Source organism: Diadema antillarum, unplaced genomic scaffold (assembly GCF_040938485.1).
Source record: "Diadema antillarum isolate AM-2024a unplaced genomic scaffold, OU_Dant_1.0 seq00000189_RagTag, whole genome shotgun sequence".
In the NCBI taxonomy this organism is placed as follows: domain Eukaryota; kingdom Metazoa; phylum Echinodermata; class Echinoidea; order Diadematoida; family Diadematidae; genus Diadema; species Diadema antillarum.
The window spans coordinates 650,464-672,343 of NW_027271253.1; the positions used below are offsets into that span (position 1 = coordinate 650,464).

The window sequence follows — 21,880 nt, forward strand, 5'->3', positions numbered from 1 at the left end:
GTATGACATCACAAAAAAAGTTTGCTAAAGCTGTCATCCCCCTCTGTCGAATCATGAGCCAAACTGTGATCGGACCACTAACTACAGTGGATCGGACTTCTTTGGACTCTGGGGAAATGGGTCAAAGCATAAGCGCTAAAGAGGAGTCAATAGTGTAGGTCTCTATAGGAAACTTGCGACGTGTGCCCGCTTACACATTTGACTAAACCACCGGGACCATGTGCTTTTAATCATCACATAACCACACTCCCCCTATGCCAGGCAAGTCTCAGGCAGCCCCAATATAAGGCAAGCTGGAAGGTCGCTCTGGTAAGCTTGGTGTATAATTTGCGTAGTTAAGCAACTAGTCTGCATGGGTGTTTACATTTTTCTTCTTCCTTCTTTTTCTTTTGAAACCTATCGTGTAAATGTTATTCTGAGAACAAGCTTTCTATGTGGTGCAAATGACCATATGGACCCTGTAACATATAGCACTATAGTCCTGCATGTAATACTGGGTACACGTATATCTGAACAGATCCTGAATCCTGACTACCATCTTAAATATTCTTATTCATATGTGATGATACATTAATGACTGGTAGACACTGAGAATGTGTCTCCAATCAGTACATTTCAAAGTCCTGCCTGGCACTCGAGAATAACTTGCATTGTAGAGGTCCTGACATACTCTCCAACGGTATTTTACATAAAATTCTGAGCCAAAGTAGCATTCCTGAACATCCCTGCCACCTGACAGGAAGAATAACTAGCTGTTACTTCTACACTGGACATTCTCTGTCCATATGAATGACCCCTGTTCACTTCTATATGTATGCACTCGAACAAGGTTTCAATGTCTATGTAACTCACTTTGCCCTTTCAATATCGTTTATTTCTCCAGCCAGCTAAAATGTTGGCCCTGACAACATGGCAGCCATCTTACATATCACTAGAGATGGCTTAAAAGAGAGGTATATAATTATGGACGGCCATAAAAAGCTGCACAGACCCCATGAAGAATGTGTAAATCCAACATTCTCCGTGATCTTGGTTTTTGACAATTTCCATGGTCTACTCCATGCAGAAAATTTACCTTGCCCTCCCTAATCCTTCCCCTCGATTTCTGATCGGCACAGCGCAGTTCTCATCAAGCTGACGTAAGTCTGCTTTCGCTCTTTTGGCTGCGCCATCACTACCTTTCCTGGTTCTGCACAGTCCAACAAGCTGCCATGCAGACTCGATTGCACACATGATCCTGTACAGGGTAACTGCTGAATAAAGCTTGGTATTTTCTATGTATGTTGGTGTGCCAAACCATCACTTTCCTCTATTCTACACCAAGATACTCTTCTCTCTCATCTCTTGGGGGAAGTTGACCACTTTTCTATCTCTGCTGACATTTTTTTTTTTTTCTGCTGCAACATTTGCCAACACAGGACCACAACATTGCACTTCTAGATCTTACAGCAGCTGAGAGCACGACTGTGTCACCTGCAAGTGACAAACCCTCTGCTCTCTTCCTATAGCAAAACATAGTCTCCTCCTCACCTCTGAAGAGTTGAAACCTGTTCCCTGCATCTGCAACAACATTTTACCTTCGTGTGGTAGGACCTCCACTGCACTGCCGATCTTGCAGCAGCGATTAAAGCTTTCCCCTGCATCTAACCGTGTCTTCTCTTCAAGCGGTCTTTCCCTCATCTTGAGTGGATCGATACCTTCCCAGATATGGCGTTGGCCCATTTCTGGTTAAGACCTCCATTGCACAACTGCCATCAAAGAGCTCTTGGCTGAAGACGCCTGTCTTGAAGTACCTCTCCTCTCTTTCTGCGCAGGTAAACATCCCCCTTCCTCGCCTCCGAGGAGCTGGCTCCTTCGCTACCTCCGCTTACCCTTGCCTCCAGTGACGCCCGCCTTTGATTTGTTCACATACTTCATGTATTCAATCTCTCCGTCCAGGGCCTGGAGTTCTTCCCTCAGCTTCTTGTTCAGGTCATTCAAGGAATCTGAAGATCACAAACAGACAAACCACTCAATACCTCAAGCCCTGGAAAAATTTTTACTGCAGAAAATATCATCTCGGCACCACCAAATTGGCACCTCTGAATTTCACTGAATATCTTATACAGGAGAATGATTAGATGGCTCTGGTCACATTCATTACATCTGCACCAAAACAAAAAGAAGATGAAAGAGTTTCTTTCTTCTTCTTCTTTTTTTTTTTAAATAGGAAATTGCCAATTTGAGAGAGACACACAAAACTTAAATCTGCAAAGCATGTCACCACTTAAAGAAACAGTTACAGTTAGCAATTAAGATGATTTAAACAAATTTGGCAAAGACTAAAACAGCCAGGAGTAGGAGGAAAATACATATTATTTTGGCCAAACAATTACCTGGTAAAAGAATGTCATGATGGCATGACAAACATACAAACACTAATAACTAATACCATTCTCCTTTCTCCTTGGAAAAATAATCTGATAGCCTATGATACTATTTGAAACCTTTTTGTATACAAAGTTTATGGAGCTTTTGGATGGTGGTTCTAATAGGGTTAATAGGACAAGAGAATTAATCGCCTTTGTTCTTTTTTTTTTATGATGACAGTTGTGATGCCTGGCTCGTGAACACATACCTGAGTTGGGGCCTTTGTAGTTGATGTCCAGGTTGTTGGTTGCTGCTGCTAGCATCTTGTTGCTGCCCTGTGGCTTGTACTTGACAGGTGGTGGTGTAACTGCGGGTGTCTTTGGGATGGTGTTCAGGGGAACGCCATTGGAAGCTGGCGAGATGAGAGGCACAAAGCAACAGGAACATTCAACAATAAACAAATGCAAAATAAAGCTTGAACAGGCAAAAATGCAAACACACAAAATGACTGCCACAGTGAGAATCACACATTTCACATGTGATATCAGGAAAAAATAATACTGCATGATCCCTTTAAATCATAATCTAATCTAAAAAGTTCCAACTTCCAACGTCATCAACTTTGTAGGCACACTTTACATGAGAGAAACAAGTGACATATTCACCCTTTGAGGAAGTCCTAGCATTCAGGACAAAATTGCATAAAACGATGATCAAGAGACTGTTCACCCTTTATAAACATCAAGACAACACCCTCCCGCCCCCCCCCCCCCCCAAAAAAAAAAACAACAACAACAACAAACATATGAATGAATATAAAAATATTTCAAAATATGTGTAGGGTTTACTACATCCAGCTATACGAGCTCATCAACTTGGTTGCTGAATGACTGCTACTTAGGTCTAAAAATATGAAAAACATATATCATAATTCCTCTGCTGATTGAAGCAATCAATTACGCAAGATACCAACAAATACAGACCATAAATACTGAGTAAAACCCCACATGAAAATCAGAGCAAAGAAGAGGACTTCATATCTACTGAAGAGCATTCTACATGCCCTCAGTCATTACCTGTTAAATTTTTGCTTGGCTGCTGAGATGACCCTGCCCCACCAGTCCCACCTCCTCCTCCTCCTCCCCCTGTACCGCTGCCTCCAGCTCCAGACCACGCTGTCTTCTTACTCTTGGTGCTGTAGCCCGTGCTGGTGGTGTTGGCCGTGGAGAGGCCCTTGGGGGGCCTGCCTCGCAGGGCACCCTGGCTGTGGCTGGCACCGATCGTAGCCTCGCTGGTGGTGGAAGGGTGGTGGCGTAATGATGCTGGGGCTGCAGCGGCGGGATTCCCGCTCCCCGTCTCATGGATGGTCTGGAGATCATGACGGTTGGACGTATCTCGTCGAGGACTCGAGTCTGTCAACAATCACATGACAAAAATTACATCCAAATTTAAAAACCACAAGGCTTATACCAGACTGTTTCCAAACACTCATTCACCACAGATGTCACAAACAAAAACGATTTAGAATAAAAATCATTCTGATAATGTAGTCTAGTTGCTTAATTTGGGCTCATAGATTTGAATTAGGATATATCAATTATGATGTGCATCTGGAGAGATGAAGATAGTGGGGTAGACCAGACATACGATGTAAGTAAAAAAAAACTCAACAAGGCAGATACAAAAAGTTGCTGGAAAGAAAAGAAAAGTGGCTGAGATGCTACACAGTGACACAAGGTTAACACAATATAAAGTCTCACATATTGAGATATAGATAAGACAGAGATCATATTGCAGCCTATTTGGGTTATTTATTGTGTATCTCTCTTGTATGTAATGCTGATGAAAGGCACATTCCATAATCATATTTGTGAACAACAAAACATTGAATTCAATTCAATTCAGTTCAATTAACACCCCTTGGTTTCTCGTACCTTTGGTGAGACCAGTGGAGGGGACAGATGGAATGTAGATGTCTGCCTTGGGCTGATGATGCTTTCCTCCCGGCAGGCTGGGGTTGCTGAGGCTGGAGCGGACAGATATGGAGGAGTCCCTCTTGCTGGGGGCTGGATGACCAGCAGCAACAGGTGGTGGAGGGCCGGATTGCTGGAGGTCCTCGTGGACCGTCCCCATGGAGCCGGAAAAGGAGGACTGGAGACCGGTCGGGGGAGGGAAACTCTGGCTGGTGTTGGACAGGCGTTGGCTGTCACTGATGAACAAGAAATGTAAGAGAGTTGCTGGTGAGACTATGAGGACATTGGTTGGCATCTTTAACCCTAAAAAGACTGGGCTATTTTGGTAGCTCGAAAGACTGGGGGGGGGGGGGGGGGCCTCAAGGGCCCCCCCCAAGATCTCGGCCGTGGATCACGCGATCGCCGCGGAACTTTGCGCAATGGTAGTGTGCGATGTAATCTACAAGATCGTGTTTTTGAATTTTCCAAAATAGACTTCTTTTATTTTATTTTGATTAATTATGATAATTCATGCAAGAAATCAGAATCTTTCATCTAAATCAGTAAATAAAGCTCCAAAAGTGCTCATTTTTGGTATGATTAATCTTTGTGGCATTCTTAGCAAATGTACTTGAAAAAAAATTCGGTATCAAAATTAATTTCTTATTTATTTTATTGTTTCATGAATTTCTTATGTATTTCTTTGTTTTTTCAACCTTTTGTTTTTGTTGTTTTTTGTAACAAAGTTTGTCACAGACACTTTTTGAAGCATAATACTCCTAAAACAAACAAATTTTAGCCATTGAGAGTAAAAATAAGCATATTTATATGAACTATGTGAAAAAACTCAATTTGCATTGACTTTGTACACAAAATCACATTTTTTAGCCATTTTTGGCCTCACGTGCATGTACAAAAAGTCATGTAACTTCAGAACCGTACCCCCAAGCGTCACAAATTTGGTGTCAAAATGTGCGGGAAACTCAAAAGAAAAAAGTCATGGAGCATCGCGGCGAGAGCATTGCGTGTTGCAGAGTAATCGTGCGAAATGTCGAGGGGGGGGGGGCCTCCGAGGCCCCCCCCCCCCAGTGCAGTTAGGGTTAAAAACCCAAGTTCACCTAAACTTTATAAAAAGTTTTTCATATCCTGCCTTAGTGTTTCAGATTGGAGAAGGGGAAGAGGGAGCATGAGACAGTGAGATGAGGCTTAGATCTTCAGCAGATGCCGCAGACAATCCAACTTTCTTGTTTTCAGCAAGAGATCTCCCGCTTTTAGACAGTTTTTTTTTTCAAAATCTCTCTCTTCCGCTTGAGTATGAATTTCTCCTTTTTCAGCGGTGTGTCTCCCACTTATGGTATATTTTCTCCTGCTTGAAAGTAAGCTTTTTTCCACCTAACTGTAGTTTGTCAAATATGTTCAAAAATAAGGTTAGATGGCACGAGATCGCACTTGGACCCCAGCCACAATGGACCTTGTGCTTCACGCTGTATTTGTACACTGTTCGCTATAAAAATATCAAATAAATGGATTATGAAATTGTTAAATTTACTTCTATAACCTATATAAGTGCCATTCACCACACTTTTATATACTTATGGCAAAGAATCAGTGCTACTTACATTCCCTTCTTTGGACCCCTCTGTGTGGGAGGGTAGCTGTGGCCCGCCCCTGGGTACGTGCCGGCCAGCTCCGACTGCTTGCTCTGGGTGCGGGGGAAGCTGTGGTTGGTGGGTGGGGGGTTGAAGGGGGGCTGGGTGGACATGCTCGGGAAGGAGCGCTGGGAGGGGGGAATGTCCCTCTGACCAGGTGGGGTTGGGCGCTGCTGGGATGACCGGTAGCCATCAGGGATGCCCTTCACACTGTCCACTGGTGGGAGTTCACCAGACTGTTTTTCGATGGGAAAGAAAACCAGGGTGATGTTATGTATCAATGCCAATACTATCTAAACCTAATGCATGTTATGAGAAGGACATACAATTTGTCAGTCATGCAATGTGCTAAATTAGATTTAGGGGATTCAAGAAAAAGTGATATAACTGGCAGAGGAAAAAGAAAAAAATCAATCTTGCTACATTTCTATTATATTTATCGCTCACATACAGAATTGTCAGCTGAGAATCATTGGGTCAAAGGAAAATACATGTAGCTGTTCTCAACATCTCTTAAACATCAGTCAATAAAAAAGGCACATCTCTTTTCATAGTTTGATTCAGCACATTATCCCTCCATAAATTCAAACAGTTCAATTTCGACTTGGATATAAGTTTGATTCAAGGCAGCATTTGATCTTATCCAGGAAAACAAGTTTACTTTTTCTTCATAAACTTTTCTCACAATCAAAACCAATGGACATAAATGTTATACACATAACATAAATGATAACTTCAATATGGGAACACAATTATTCTAAGATAAATGATTGGAAAAGAAAAGATGAAAGCTGAAAAGTGAAAAACACAAAGGACTGCATTACCTGTCTCCATGAACTGCCCCCGTGCGGATGCCGCTTGTCGAGTGAGTTCTGCAGGCTCCCGGGCGGACTGCGGCCCTGGGAAGGTTGTTGGGACTTGGTAGGCGGGGAGTGGTGTGCTGGGTGGGACTGGGGTTGGGAGTGGTGATTGTGTGGGTGTGGTTGGGGCTGGGCATGGGGTTTGGGTTGGGGGTGAGGTTGGTGCTGAGGTGGGCCCAGGGGATGGGCTTGGCCCAGAGGAAGGGGCTGGTTGTTGTTGAGCACCCTCAAAGAGGTAGACTGGCCGGAGGATGTGCGGGAGTTGAAGCTACTCGGTAAAGAGTATGGGGATGCTGTGAACACCCTGTAGCAACAAATATCACAAGTGAGAGATAAAACAATAATTCAGGCATCTGGATTTCAATTTCAATAATCATGTATAAAACAATACATCCTTTTCTTCATAAATGTCTTTATATGCACAAATATCACTGCTATACATCACCCAGTAAAGAAAAATTCTAATTGTGGTAATAACATGCACCTGAGGCAAGTGAGGAAAAGTTCAACAACAAGCATTCCAAACCACATGAATAAGACAGCTGTAGGAAGATGTAGATGGATGACACTTTGTTGCTTTATTGTCAGCTGCTACTACCATGGCTTTCTTATCATTTGCCCAATTCACTCAAATCTTCAGCAAGTATTTGTGGCTTCCACTTCACAACTTTTACCACTGTTACCCTTATCACCCAGACACTGTCATGTTAGATACAGTGGCGGATCCAGAGGGGGGCGCAAGAGGTGCACGCCCCCCCCCCTTTATTTATCGTTAAAAACAAAATAACAGTTTATAAAAAGAAAAAAATGAAATGAAACCCGGAAGTGGCACCAGAATTATTAGTTACGCCCCCCCCCCCTCCCCTTTACAGAATTCCTGGATCCGCCCATGCAGGTACATCTGTTCAAATGGTTCATGTGAGATCTTGTGGATTTATCTATTTTTCCTCTCTTTGTTTGTTTGTTTGTTTGTTTGTGTTTGCGAGTGCTCAGTTTCACTGTACCTTTCCAGGTCTTCAAGCTTCTTCAAGAGTCTGTCGTTCTCTCTCGCCACCACATCGTGGTCTCTCCTGGCCTTCTCCTTGACGGAGTGCAGGTCAGAGTTCTCCGATCGCAGCGTCTCGTTCTCCACCATATACTCCTGAAGCATCTCGTAGAGACTGTTGTCCGCAGCAGACTTGGCCGACACAGTAGGGCTGGCAAACATGGGGCAACCAAGCAAGAATCATGAGAGTGTGGAGTAATGTCATGGGTTCTGTCGCATCAGGAAACTCATTGATCATAAAACAAATGCACATAAGCATACACAAATATGCAGCACACACACTTCAACACACAAGCCAAACAAAAACCATTGATCTACCTGTCAGGATTACGTATTACAGTTTTTTACACTGATTTGTCACTTGATTTTCATGCCTGAGAAGCAAAACATGTGCTAGGATTTTTTTTTTAATCATCTGTTAGTCTCAGTTCATAGGACACAAATAATGTTTGCAGGGGGAAGAAACTTCTGCTGTACATTGACATTTTCTTGTACACGTTTTCAAACTCAGTTTAACAGCTACAAACAGTGTCTGGAGATGATAAAATGGCTTTAGTACATCTATTTGAAACCATCTCAATGAGCTCTCACATATAAGCAAGCGCAGGTAAATTACACTGTTTTCCATCAAAAGCTGGATGAGACCAGCTTACAATAAAGATAGATATTTAGTGCAATTTAATGAATTGACTGAGCACTGCATGTGTCAAAATGTATAGGAAATTGGTAATGCAAAAGAGTAAGGTGTAATATCTCTCACATAATTCATATCAAAAGTGATAACACCGGTTCATAAAGACATTGATCTGTAATGAGGACTAGTCACATCTAAGTGAGACACACTTCTGTCTGGAATGACTTAATTTTGAAGAGAGGAATACGCTCTCTATCTCTAAACATGCTTCTACACTGTAAGTAGATTATGGACACAACTACTCACTTATTCTGGCTTGGAACTTGGTCTTGCTGCTGGTGATAGTTCCCCTTTCCTCCTCCTCCTCCTCCTCCTCCTCCTCCTCCTCCTCCATGGGAGCCTTCCAGGGTAGCTTCCCTCCTCTCAATCCTCGGCTCCTCCACCAATGTCCTTCCGTTAGGCACTGGGGTCAGCTCTCCATCAGGCGGGGGCTCCCCGGGACCAAAACCAGCCTCGCCCAAGTCGTTGCCATTGGAGATTGCGGGCCGCAGGGATGGCTGGGCGGTGCCAGGAAACTCCAGCCGCTGCCGCAGGTACTGGTTCTCCGACCTCAAGAGGCGCACCTCGCGCTTCAGGCTGGAGATCAGCTTCTCACGCGGGTCCTGTGATAGGATTTCCATTGGGATACATATCAGCAGGTCTATATTTCATTCCATTTTGTTATGGTACATACACTTGTGACTTGATATTGGCTACAGCTGAAGATTGACCAGCAATGGGCAAGAATCCTATCCCAAAGGATTCTTTCTCTTTTAGCTATGAAGAGCTACAATACACAGTTTGCTTGGTATGTTTCTGTCATGGGTGACAGTTCTTGACTTCCATGACACATTTGAAAAAATAATTGTTTGTTCAACAAAAATTCTACAGGTAAGAAAATGGCATTATGCCAATATGGTACAATCTTATCTTCAACCTGCATTCAATAAAGCTAAAAATGTGCCTTTTCTGTGACAAGCACCATGTACGGTATGCACTCCTCTCATACTGAAATGTTGGGATAGTAATGTATCTGTTGTCTTGAATGTATTTGTGGCCTATCTTACCATCCTGACAACAGGCTTGTTCTTGATTCTCCTTGCTCTGTTGGCATATCTCAGGGTGTTGAGGGACTCCGAGAGGCAGTATGATGAGGGTGAGATACACGCAATCTGGGTAATGAAATGAAGTACAGATACAGAAAAATGAAACATACACACACCTAGAAAGTTTAAAGTCAAGGGGGTGTTTCATAAAGCTGTTCTTAAAGTTACGAACGACTTAAGAACGACTGGTGATCAGTTCTTGTGCTGAATTAGTGAAATTCTGATAAGTATAGTACATCAGAACTGATCACCAGTCGTTTGTAAGTCGTTCGTAACTTTAAGAACAGCTTTATGAAACACCCCCAGGTTCAATAAACTTTCCCCCTCTCTACAAAGATGACCTGATACTCCCTTGGTTATTATCACTTCAAGATTTTTCATTCAGCGATTTAGTTACTAGGATGTGTGAGTGTATCAGACACCTATTCCCTCATATCAGCATTGTGTTTTGGAAACTAATCACACTTTTAGAAGAAAACAGAGCCCCATTTTATTAAAACTTGTTATCAGTGACAAGTTGTAATAGTTGTTATAAGCAAATTAAATCTTTGCATCTGATTAGCTGAGAGAACATTTGTTACAGAAATGTGGTAGTTGTCACTGATAAGAAGTTTTACGAAACGGGACCCAGGTATGTTATTATGATGACACCAGTGTTCACTCAGTGGAATACTGAATACAATGCACATTATTATTGAAACATATTTGCTTTTCACCAGATGTTCTTTGTACAAGAAATCATGTTTTAGATATATTAATGAAAACATAATTGTTACCACAGAAAGCATGATTACACACATACAATCTTATAAACTCAGATTTTTTCCAACTTAAAATTCAAATCAATTTACAATCATGGAAGGCTCTTCCCCTACTTTGGGCATGGCTTTCATTCAATGTAATGCTCCACACATGCGATGAAATGCCCAACACACAGAGAAATTCACTGATCACCTAAACAATCATTTGCTTTTAGCAACATAAACACAAGTTATGTCAACCTGGACTTCCAAATGATATGGCACACTATGAGTGACAGAATAGACATTGTGGCACAAGTGACGAGTACGGCATTGCCCTTCTTAAAAATTCCTACCATTAATGTGATCCCTGAGCCACCCAGACTGTCAGCTAGGAGCTTGGTGAGTTTGCTGTCTCGATACGGGATGTGACCAGATCGTTTCCTGAGATCACTTAGTGATGATATGCAATTACCTAATTGGTAAGGAAAAACACAACAAAACTGATTAAACCACTTTTCTTTACCTTTACAAATCAAGACATATAAGGCAAGATATAATATCATTAAAAATAACCCATCAGCGTAGATGTATTGCAAAAAAAAAAAGAAAGTCTGTATGAATGTGGAAGCATCAAATTCTGGGTAGGTAAATTTGCTGGAATGAAGGTAATGAAGGCAAGAGGGGAAAAAGGAAGAGGATGAGTGGCATCAAGGCAGACAAAATAGAATTCAAGAAAGAAACTTGTTTGCATCACACACATATACACAAGTGGCCTATTGTAAATGCTTGCTGCTCTCTTCTAGAACACCTCACAGAGGAGTTGGATGGAATATGGGAATATAATCCAAGTACTGTAAAAGTGGAAATTTTGGCGGTGAGGAAATTTCCGCGCATTTAGCGCAAACAAGACGCTAGCGCAAAAATAAAAGCAAGCAAATATTTATGCATGTCATATGTTCCAGTATATGTCCTGATTCTGCGGAATTAAAAAGACGCAAAATCCATCTTACCCAGCCGAGCACAAAAAATTACTCGCGCGAAAATATCCACTTTTACAGTATATGTGCAAAGATCTCTCTGAACCTGATGTATGTTCCAAAACACAGTGACAGAGCAACGAGAGCCCAAAATATTTGGTGACTTGTCTCATCGTACACTGTACTACATTCGTCTGTTGAGAATGAGAAGGGCGTTAAGTTGTCTCGAACACTATGGGTTTAGTGACAACTTAACGCCCTTATCATTCTCAACCGATGCATTCATGTACCTTGGTGGATGAAATTTATGTCCCCTCTACCTAACCAGCTGAATCCAATCCCCCAACCCTCCCCTCCCCTAACTGATATGTCTGCAAAGGAAAAAACAACACAGGATGCTAGGAGGGTGCTAAAAACATGCATGCCTACAAAAGCTACATCCTTAAGATACAAACAAGTACAGCACATATTTGCAAGGAGCAATGATAATAACAGTAAATTACATTTATGTAGCACTTGGGATATAGCGCTTATTACAAAAGATTCTAAGTGGTTTATGAAATATGCCTATACACATATTTACTTAACTTAACTACAATGAACTTGATAATACTATATACTACAATACAATAAAGATGCACCACACAATAAGTGACATAGAATGCAGCTATAAAATGCTCATAACAACATGAACAAGCATAAAACATCATAATTACTTATACTGCAAATAACTTTTAAAAAATGATAATCAGTCAGGGCAGTTTACAAGAAATGCTTCTGACGGGATATGAATTCAAGTGAAATGGAATTACGGATACTAATGACTACTTATCATATATAGAAAGGCTAAAACAGCCTTACCCAGTGTGAGTAGGCTTTTGTTGATGTTTGTCGTCTCAGAGAGGAGCTCTGCGGTGGACCCCAGCTCCTTAACCTTCTCGCTCCCAGCGAGGTCCACAAAGCTCAGCTTGCCGTGCTTTGTGATGTACAGATCACCATCATCGGGGTCGGGCTGTCATGCATGACACCAAGAAAGAGATTAAACCGGATGATTAATGGCAACACTGGAAATTACACTTGGGGCATTAAGTGCTCAATGGAGGTCTTTCTGCAGCGTTCAGTGCACATGCTGAGCACAGCATTTATCATCTGATGTACACGCATGATCATCTACATATAGGTTTGAACAGATCACTGGGTACCTTCATACCTACAAAAATGAGGTGATATCTGAAAACAACTCTCTCTACTTTCTAGCTGCTAATTTGAGGTCATCAACTTTCAACAACACATTACTTCTGGAAGTAGAAAGAAAACAAATGATGTTAAACTGTGTACAGTATGTTTCAAGTAGAGCACTAATACCATGATGAAAATGGAAAACAAAACAAAACAAACGATCATCAAAATTAGAAATGCTGGGGGAGGAGGGAGGAAACCCCCCAAACAAAAAGGCACATTCAGCAAGCACTCACCAGCTCAGTATCTATGTTTATTGTCATGATGGTGTGACTCCGACTGGAATGCTCATTCACATTGTTGGTCGCTATCGCCTTCTGACTCATCCCTGACAAAGAAGAGAAGGATGGAAAGAGAAATGAAAATGTACATCAGCTACTTGTAGTGTCTTACAACCACTGCAAAGTTCACAGAACGTCTTTCCGTATCTGATTATTATTAACATGACAACACACCTTTCACAGGATTCTTGTGATCTCTGACACCAGTAATGAATATGAACACCGGTTTAATGACTACTGATGACTAGGTATTGAAACATTCAAAGTCAGATGAGGCAAAACAAGAAAGAAAGAAAGATAAATACATCAAGGCCCTGGAAGCTGATATTTCCATATGTGGCAGCACATCCTATACAGATAGGCTACATGCAATATCATGGAAGAATCAGACTTTGAAACCAATAATTCCATTTTTTTTTTTTAAAGAATACCTGTGTTTGATTACCAGAATTGCATTGCATTGAAACAACCCACATTCCAATGAATAAACAATGGTATAGCCCCTACATAAACATATAGATTATATACAGATGCATACATACATACATTCATACATACATACATACATTTACATGCATAGAAGCAGTAAGTATGCATAAAGATAATAGTTAAATTGAATGCATGCATACAAATGCTGATAGGTAGATACAATAGGCAGAGAAAAAGCGTTAGACATTAGAGTGAATAGACACACAGATTTGCAAGCAAATATACAGACGAATATTGATCATCAATCACAGCAAATCATTTCACATTATGCAAACACACTCGCACACACAGACACACAGACACACACACACACACACACTATAACCACTTGACAAGCAAGCTAGTACTCACCTTCTTCTAAGACTGCCAACATGTCATCCAGTATTTCACACTCCACCACAAACAGGTTTTCCACATAGAAACCTTTATCCTTGGACCACCTCACCTGCAGGGAGTCCCTTCCCGTCAAGTTTAGAAGATCTTTGACCTGGAAGTAAAAATAAAGCCAAGTTTAGAAGGTCTTTGACCTGGAAGTACAACATGAAGCCAAGTTTAGAAGACATTTGACCTGGAAGTACAACATGAAGCCATAACAGAAGATTGTTTGCTTTTGAATGAGGGACTCCCCTTACTCAAATGATGAACAGTAATATACTGGTATACTTACAGTATTTCTTGATAGTGGCCACTTCCACTACAATCACGTATGTGGGTATCACTTGAGTTTGAATTGAAAATATACACATTTCATACAATTTCACTCTTTTAATTTTTTTTTTTTGATTTAACGCTCCATACTACATGTATCACCTGCAGGAGAACCTTCAAATTTCACTCCATTGCTTATATTGGAGAAAAAAAGTTGATGGAAATGGTCAACTTCATTAAATCTGCTCAAAATCAGAGAAAAATAAACCATAATTTAATGCCAGTTTGAGAGAGAAAAACATGAACTTCATCAACCGCGTTGCTAATTCAAAACTCTCTTTAGGCTTGGTAATTAAATAAAGGGGCTTTTCACAACTCTGCAGCTTAAACAATTACATCGAAAACTGAAGCCTAAAATAAGAATGTTTTTCCTCCACTTTATTATAAAATTAATGGCATATATTGTAGTGAATACCATGATAAAAAGACATGGCACCAAACGACAGTACATGTGATTAATGGGATTTGACAGGTTGTAGCGTCACTCAATTCACTGGAATTACAGCGCATGAATGAATACAGACTTTTCTCATTTGGAGCGTACACAGTCAGATGTGCCTGCACAATTAAATCAAAATTTCATGGTGACATGACTGAGCATGACATCCTGGCATTTCATCTGCTAGCTCATCACATGGAATTCTTGCCATACATCACTTAATTGACTAGGGTAAACTCATAAATTTGCAAGGTCACAAGAAATACCCAATGCAGGCACTTTGTGTGCAAACACACTGGACTGTTGGCATAAATCATATCATATCCATACATGTATATCGAATCCACATACATCCATATCCATTATCAGAAAAACAGCATACTACAGTATTTAACCTCTAGACTTAAGTGGAAAAATACCAACACATTCGCCCTAAATTTCTTCCAGGCTTTCTTTTTCAATTGATGATGTTTAGCATCCATCAAATATAACATAAGCTCAAGATATACGGGCAATCTATATTAAATGTCCATTTCTGTAGATGAGATCTTATCATCATCCACAAAGTTATGTCACAACAACCTTTTCATCAGCTAAACAAACCAAATGGAGAGGGCAGAAAAAGAAAAGAGAGATTTAATACCTACTATATTGTCTCACTAATAGCCCTAGAAAAAAAATTAAAAAGCACATTTGTACCATAAGCACAGTTTAATTCCTGATATCAATTCAAGACATACATGTACTGTAGATAGCACACACTTTCTCCTGTGCCTAGCAGTCATGAAAAATGTGTTAAAAAAAGAATTAAATAACTAAACAATAAAATTTAAATAATTCAAGTTTAAACAATTCAAAATTTAAAAAAGAATCAGTGTGTATGTATGCACAACACTTCTACCATTCTATTTGCTCGATTTCACTTTTAAAGTCACCTGGAACATAACATGAAATATTGCACTGTAGGTTTCTACACATTGCTGAAACAACATCCTGGTTGGTGTCATCTTGTGCATTTCAGCAGTTTTATTACTCTTCACTTCGGTTCGTTAAGGTCAAACACTTCTATATATCCTCTATAATGCACATTTGCTAAAGAGATTTTCCCCTGTTGAGTCTACCAGCTGATAAACTGGAGCAAAGTAGAGATTTATAGAGTGTAGCATACCATGTGCAGTACTGTGGGACTAAGGACAATAGGAGAGTAAATATTGTCCCACCAGATTTAAGTTTCCCTCAAGTAAACTAGCCGGCAGACAAATAATAGCTATTGCCGGAGTGCTGCTACACCAAGGTTGTACAAAGTCTTGCTACCTCCCAGTCAACTATAGGCAGACACTTCACGGCTCTCTTATCCCGTAATTGATATGTTTGCCAAGCAAATTTGCTGATGCCTCCTAACTCGTAAAAAAGTGATGGAGCTTTTGACAAACAGAACCTGTACGCAGGGTCTCTCCCAAAGAATGTTCGACAAACATTAACACATTCAGTCATTCACTGAAGGCACACATTAGTGCTTTTTAGCAAAGGGTCGTGTATCATTCTTTGTCAATTTGATTAAACATTACCATGCCTGACTGCCGATTAGACTGCAACCATAAAGAAGTTTACACAACTTAGTCATGGCAATTATACTTGTAATTGCTGTTACAATATTCTCTTCCATTCGGATGACACAAGTTTTGTGGAAAATTACATAAACTGTCCTCTAGTTTACTGTGATTGTGAAATTCATCACTCCCACTGATTTTAAAGTCCTCTTTCTGATTTATGCTTGGTCACTCTAGTTTACGCAAATATGAATTTTATAAGGTCAGGATCAAATTGTTTGAAACCCATCACTCACTGCTTTCATAACACATGCTTCTTCATCATTTTTTTTTTTATTCTTTTGAATGCAAAATGCACTTCCTGTGAAAAGCAGTGAGTAAAATCTACATATTTCTAAAAAGATTCCAAACAGAAGGCAGGCATGGGCCTTTGAGCTAGAATTTACTGCCTGTTGACAACTGCACGACTGGCCTTGCACTAAAGTGGAAGCCACAATAAAAGGAAAGAAGAAAAAGACTCTCCACCTCAAAGTTCGGTGCCAAGTTTGAATCTCGTTGCATGAATAGTGCCCCTGGAGCATGTGGGAAGTCTATTCATGGAGACTTTGTGGGATTAGCTGCCATTCAATTGCCATTTTTTCCTGAATCAAACTTTTGTTGGCATACATGGCCAATTAGGCCTGACAAAAGCAGGGGCCAGGCAGTCATGCTTGGCGGCATGCTCCTGGGTAGGGAGGCGTGAAGGTTGTTTCTCTGCTGCCATGGCAACCGGCCCAGCCTCTTTTTTTTTTTCTATGTTTTCTTTTAGAAACTGGAGCACGCGTACACCTGACACCTTTGCTGTGAGTTCCGCACACCCTGCATCACATAAATGCAAAGAGTGCGACCACTTACCTCCACCTCTACTATTAAAAATCAAACCCACAGTAAAAGCTGTTGAATGTCCATCAACCATTTACTTGCTAGAAATTGAAATTGGCTGAAACACAACTGAACTTATGAAATAGACCTTCACTTTATATTGGAACTTTTTTATTGTTGCACAATTGTGCTTTGTTTTGTTTTGTTTTGTTTTTCTGCTGGGGGTAGGGCTTGTGTTGTGAGAAACAAGCCTTCCATTTTTTTTTTTTTTTTTTAATAATTCACTCTTGGCATCAAAAGATCAAATGTGATCACACTTGGTTACATCTACCACCCTTGTCTGTTTGTTCCGATTGCATATCATGTCTGTCTTATTCCCTTTTAATGTTCCATAGCTGCTCAAAGCAGCTTCATCCCCCCCCCCCAAAAAAAAAAAAAAAACCAAACAAACAAACAAACAAACAAACAACACATTATTACAGAGCAAGATGACATTGGCATACACAATGGTGTACACCAAGACAGACATGATATAATACAACCAGTTGACATAATTATGCACTATGTGTAAAATGATTACACACAAACATACACACACATCTGATTACATAAATAAGATAAGAAGACGATACCTGTGAGTGAAGAAGCAATTTTCTTCTTACCTGTTCATTGTAGATCTCGAGGTAGGATGAGCGTAGAGAGAAGGACATCTTAGGCTTGAGTCTGATCATGTCAAAGAGGTAGGCCAAGGAACGTTGGATAAGACCTGACATGCTCTCTGCCTGTAAGTGGGATCTTACCTCCTGAAAGAAAATTTGAAATATATATATAAATACATTTTCTTTTATTTCATTCCTTAATTATTTCAAGGAATGAAATTAAAGAAAATGTATTTATATACTGAAGGAAAACCTGTGACAAAGGCAGGTCAATGTTTGCAGAAGTGTCTGACATGAGCATATATCATTTTGCTGAGCCTGAATCCTGAAACTTTAATTACATTAAATGGCTGATGAAGAGGCTAACTGCCAAAACTCTGCAAGATTCTGACAAAATATGGATCAATGCCTTGACATCAAAGCCCTCTCACATATCAAAATCATACTTTTTATCAAATGTATTTTCACAAACTAATTACAAGTATTTTTTCTCTAGTCTTGTGTATAAAAAATGGCGAACTACTGGTGTTGAAAACCAGGTGGGCAAAATCTGTTCAAGTCACTGCTTACCGCTCTCGGTGGGCCGGTGATGGTGTAGGTCTTGCCGGAGCCTGTCTGACCGTAGGCGAAAGCTGTGCAGGCGTAGCCCTCCACGGCCATGTCCACCATCTTCTTGATACCACACTCCTCCAGCACATCCTGCTGTGTGGCCTCACCCGGGAACACATGGTTGAAGGTGAACTGTTTGTTCTTGTCTCCTTCAATCTGCAAAGGTTCCAGATATAGAGTTCCTTTATAGGTAAGTTTAAAGATAATATAAAGTTTTGGTACCTCAAAAGTTTCCCTGAGTTTCCTTGTCTTAGTTTGTGTTTCAGGTTAAAGTACCTTTCATATACAACTAACACTGTGAGACTTACTCGCTCCAAAGTGCTCTCATGTCTTAGTAATCGTGCAATAATGGTTTCGTACAATACGTGTATACTGATTGTCGCGGTACCGCGTCGAGTCAAACTAACGGCTCGTTCGAATTTTTCAGAGCCCGCTCTGCTCTGGTATGAAACCATTACTGCATGATTACTAAGACATGATTACTAAGACATGATTACTAAGACATGAGAGCACTTTGGGGCGAGTGAGTCTCACAGTGTTAGTTATATGAATGGTACTTTAACCTGAAACACAAACTAAGACAAGGAAACTCAGGGAAACTTTTGAGGTACCAAAACTTTATATTATCTTTAACCCTCAACTGTGCCAATGAGTCATATGTGCACAAATTTTAAATGCATGCATAATGGACAAGAAATCAATGTGGTACACAGAGGGTTCAGCAATGACCAACACTATCTTAGCCATTGACTTTAAAAAAGAGTGTACGGTGTGGAGACCATCTATTGATAAGGGGTTGGCCCGACTTGGAATATATTCAGGAATCCCCGTAATGGCTCAAAAATGCTCACCAGGCTTTTGAGAGCAGTCCGATTTCGTGAAGAATATTGAGCAGTTGCAACTTCTCTCAGCCAACTTCCTACAGTAGTCTATGCATATGATTTGTGCATATTGTTATGTAACAGAATTCAATTTGCTGCACATATGGGCTAATGGGCAACTCTATTCTAACAGGCCTACATTACTCATGGTTTTCATAAGTACAGCAGCGAACAGCAAATGAATCTATTGATTCAATTTAAGAACTATAATCATGGGTTTCCTTTAATTGCTATCAAAGCACTCCACACTATTGTCTTGGTTTTTTTTTTTTTTTTGTATCTTGATAGGTATGTTGAGTGAGAGACGGGTACGCCATGCTGCACCCAGGGTGTGTAATGAATCAAAGACAAAATGTGTGAAAACATAAACAAATCTATAATTTAACCCAACAATGCATTGTCACAACAGTGTGGAGTTTAAATCCTGTTTATATTGAAAACTGGTTTGTCTTTGCTCTACATATTGACACAGTGTTAAATATTGTCAAATATCAATCATAGGTCAAGTATGAATGCATCAGTATGGTATCATCAGAAAAGTTTGCATTTAGTTTGCTGTCCTTTATAAAAGGTGTTTTCTGACATTTCAATGCAGAGCTCAAGATTTTGTCAATCATTCTGTGATGTGTACAAGGAAATGCTTTATCCTTTAATCATCTACACTTCATTGATGAAATGATGTGTTTCATTAAATACAGACATGGAAAATGTAGCTCATACAGTTGTAACAATGAGATATGGTACATATATCATACACTTTCCTGTACCTACAAAACATTCATAGGAGAAATCTGAACTTGTAGGAGTACATAACCTTCTAATTTTCAATCATATATTCGTCAATAATACTCCATTATCATGTTTCCTCATCTCTTTTTCTAGCCTCAGCATGAAGTCAGGCTCCCATAATCAGTGGAGTTCAGTTTTGCTACTTATGCTGTATTGTATTGGTATTAAAATAAGTACACTGTACAGGCTATTCAAAATTCAAATTTCCATAACACACTAAGAAAGACAAAAAACACTGTCCTCTTTGGGATGATTTGGTATTCAAAGCAGCAGTTAGGTAATTTATGACTTGATGATACTGTACATCAGGAAAACCAGCTATAAAAATGAAATAAGATAAACACATTATTGAATGAATAGGTAAATAGACAAGAAATATGAGAAATTAAAATTGGTATTCAATGAGTATATTGCACAATGTAATATGAATTAACTACTTCAGTTGGCTTCTTCATTGCTAATATTTTGTTTCTATGGTCTCAATTCATTTTCATCTAACTCTTGCCTATATAAAAAAAAATAGATGTCTTTATTACAATTATTGTGAAGTAAAAACATATGCTTTGCATAATTCTAAGGTATACAGTAGTGGCTTACCAGGAGACTTGAAGGGCTCTGAACTACAACAACATTGCGATCTCCTCGCTTGTTTTCTTGCTCACTCAGCGGTCGCACCCTGGAAGGGAGAGGGGAGGGACAGGACAAAAGAACACATCATACACTTAGCAGTACATTTCTACCCATAAGGTTTATTCTCATTAAGCTAAGATGTACAACTACACGTTAATAATAACATCATCGCCTGTCTCACACATGCCTACATGAATGCTGACCTGATGCAAAAGACTGATGGAAATACAACATACAAGTAAACATTCTAGACATTTCAATTGCCCCATAAAAACAATCCTGTGCATACACATTATTGACAGGTTTCAAAGTACATGTATCACACACATATTTTGAATGCTCACAGTTTTATGTTTTGTTTTTTTCTTGGATGTGCTTATTCATGTAGTACATGTCTGAGTGAAAACTGGCAGACATGATAGCAAACTGCACACAAAGTACATGTTGGACTTCTTGCATGTCTTATTTACTGCTTTCATGAAGCTAGGGGAATAAAAAACTCAGCACATTTGAGAGCCTGTGAAGCCTCAAACAGTCCGTCCTGATTAAAAGAGGTAATTTGTGACCTGCAGCAGCAATTACTAAGGCATTATAATCCACATTACTCCAGAATAATGACTACAATCTGACTGAGCTCCTCAAACATTAGACCGTACGTATATCATTCATGAGGTAAATCGGCCTGAGTATACAGATCCGCACACCCAAGGCAGGGGGGGGGGGGGGGGGGGGGCAAAGGAAAAAGATATGAGCAATGACCATTAGGAGTTGCGTGACGAATTGTGGAAGATGGCTAAATTGAAGCACAAGAATTGGCTAAAAAGAGCGCCAGGTGGTTTCTATCACTTGGATCTCTATAGCTGTGCCCAGATACCATAGAGTAGATGATCAATCAACCTTCATGGAATAAAGAGGCAGGTGACTGAATGAAGCATGCCTGTTCCATTAGACTGTAGCCAGAGACAATCATACACTTACAAAACAAACAGATGAATATTACATGAATAAACCTAAACATAGAGATCAAGAAAAACATGCACACACGTAACAAGTGTAAGTGGTATGTGTATACATGTGATACATGTACCTGTACATGTACATGTTCACATGCACACACACAAATACAAACACACACACACAATGCACATACAGGATGCACATATAGGATGCACATATAGGGCAAAAAGAGAAGAAATACCCAGTTTGATTAAAAGAGAAGGTTGAAAAGGATATTGCCAGAGGAGATATGGGTATCATACAGAAGCCATTGGCAGCAATAGGAAACATGACAACTGACAGATTGCTTTCATGGGGAAGGGGTTGCAACATTCTCCACTTTTACATCAGATCTGTAATGGAATCTTAAGTGGGCACTTAATGCAAGCAAGCAG

At 40.1% G+C, this 21,880-nt stretch overlaps 1 protein-coding gene across 1 annotated transcript in view; it reads right to left on the reverse strand.

Annotated features, from left to right (window-relative positions):
* Nucleotides 1-1,741: 1,741 nt before the first annotated feature.
* LOC139728655 (uncharacterized) overlaps nucleotides 1,742-21,880 on the reverse strand; it is a 44,826-nt gene continuing 24,687 nt past the window's right edge. The window contains exons 4-20 of the mRNA XM_071639591.1: nucleotides 20,457-20,535; nucleotides 18,151-18,345; nucleotides 17,584-17,721; nucleotides 13,715-13,850; nucleotides 12,830-12,921; nucleotides 12,216-12,366; nucleotides 10,731-10,849; nucleotides 9,596-9,700; nucleotides 8,796-9,151; nucleotides 7,815-8,006; nucleotides 6,987-7,114; nucleotides 6,775-6,890; nucleotides 5,921-6,186; nucleotides 4,284-4,558; nucleotides 3,426-3,761; nucleotides 2,618-2,761; nucleotides 1,742-1,985 (exon numbers count right to left, since the gene is read on the reverse strand). Coding sequence (XP_071495692.1) covers nucleotides 1,858-1,985; nucleotides 2,618-2,761; nucleotides 3,426-3,761; nucleotides 4,284-4,558; nucleotides 5,921-6,186; nucleotides 6,775-6,890; nucleotides 6,987-7,114; nucleotides 7,815-8,006; nucleotides 8,796-9,151; nucleotides 9,596-9,700; nucleotides 10,731-10,849; nucleotides 12,216-12,366; nucleotides 12,830-12,921; nucleotides 13,715-13,850; nucleotides 17,584-17,721; nucleotides 18,151-18,345; nucleotides 20,457-20,535 — 2,956 coding nt within the window. The 3' untranslated portion in view covers nucleotides 1,742-1,857. The remainder of the gene's footprint in view (nucleotides 1,986-2,617; nucleotides 2,762-3,425; nucleotides 3,762-4,283; nucleotides 4,559-5,920; nucleotides 6,187-6,774; nucleotides 6,891-6,986; nucleotides 7,115-7,814; nucleotides 8,007-8,795; nucleotides 9,152-9,595; nucleotides 9,701-10,730; nucleotides 10,850-12,215; nucleotides 12,367-12,829; nucleotides 12,922-13,714; nucleotides 13,851-17,583; nucleotides 17,722-18,150; nucleotides 18,346-20,456; nucleotides 20,536-21,880) is intronic.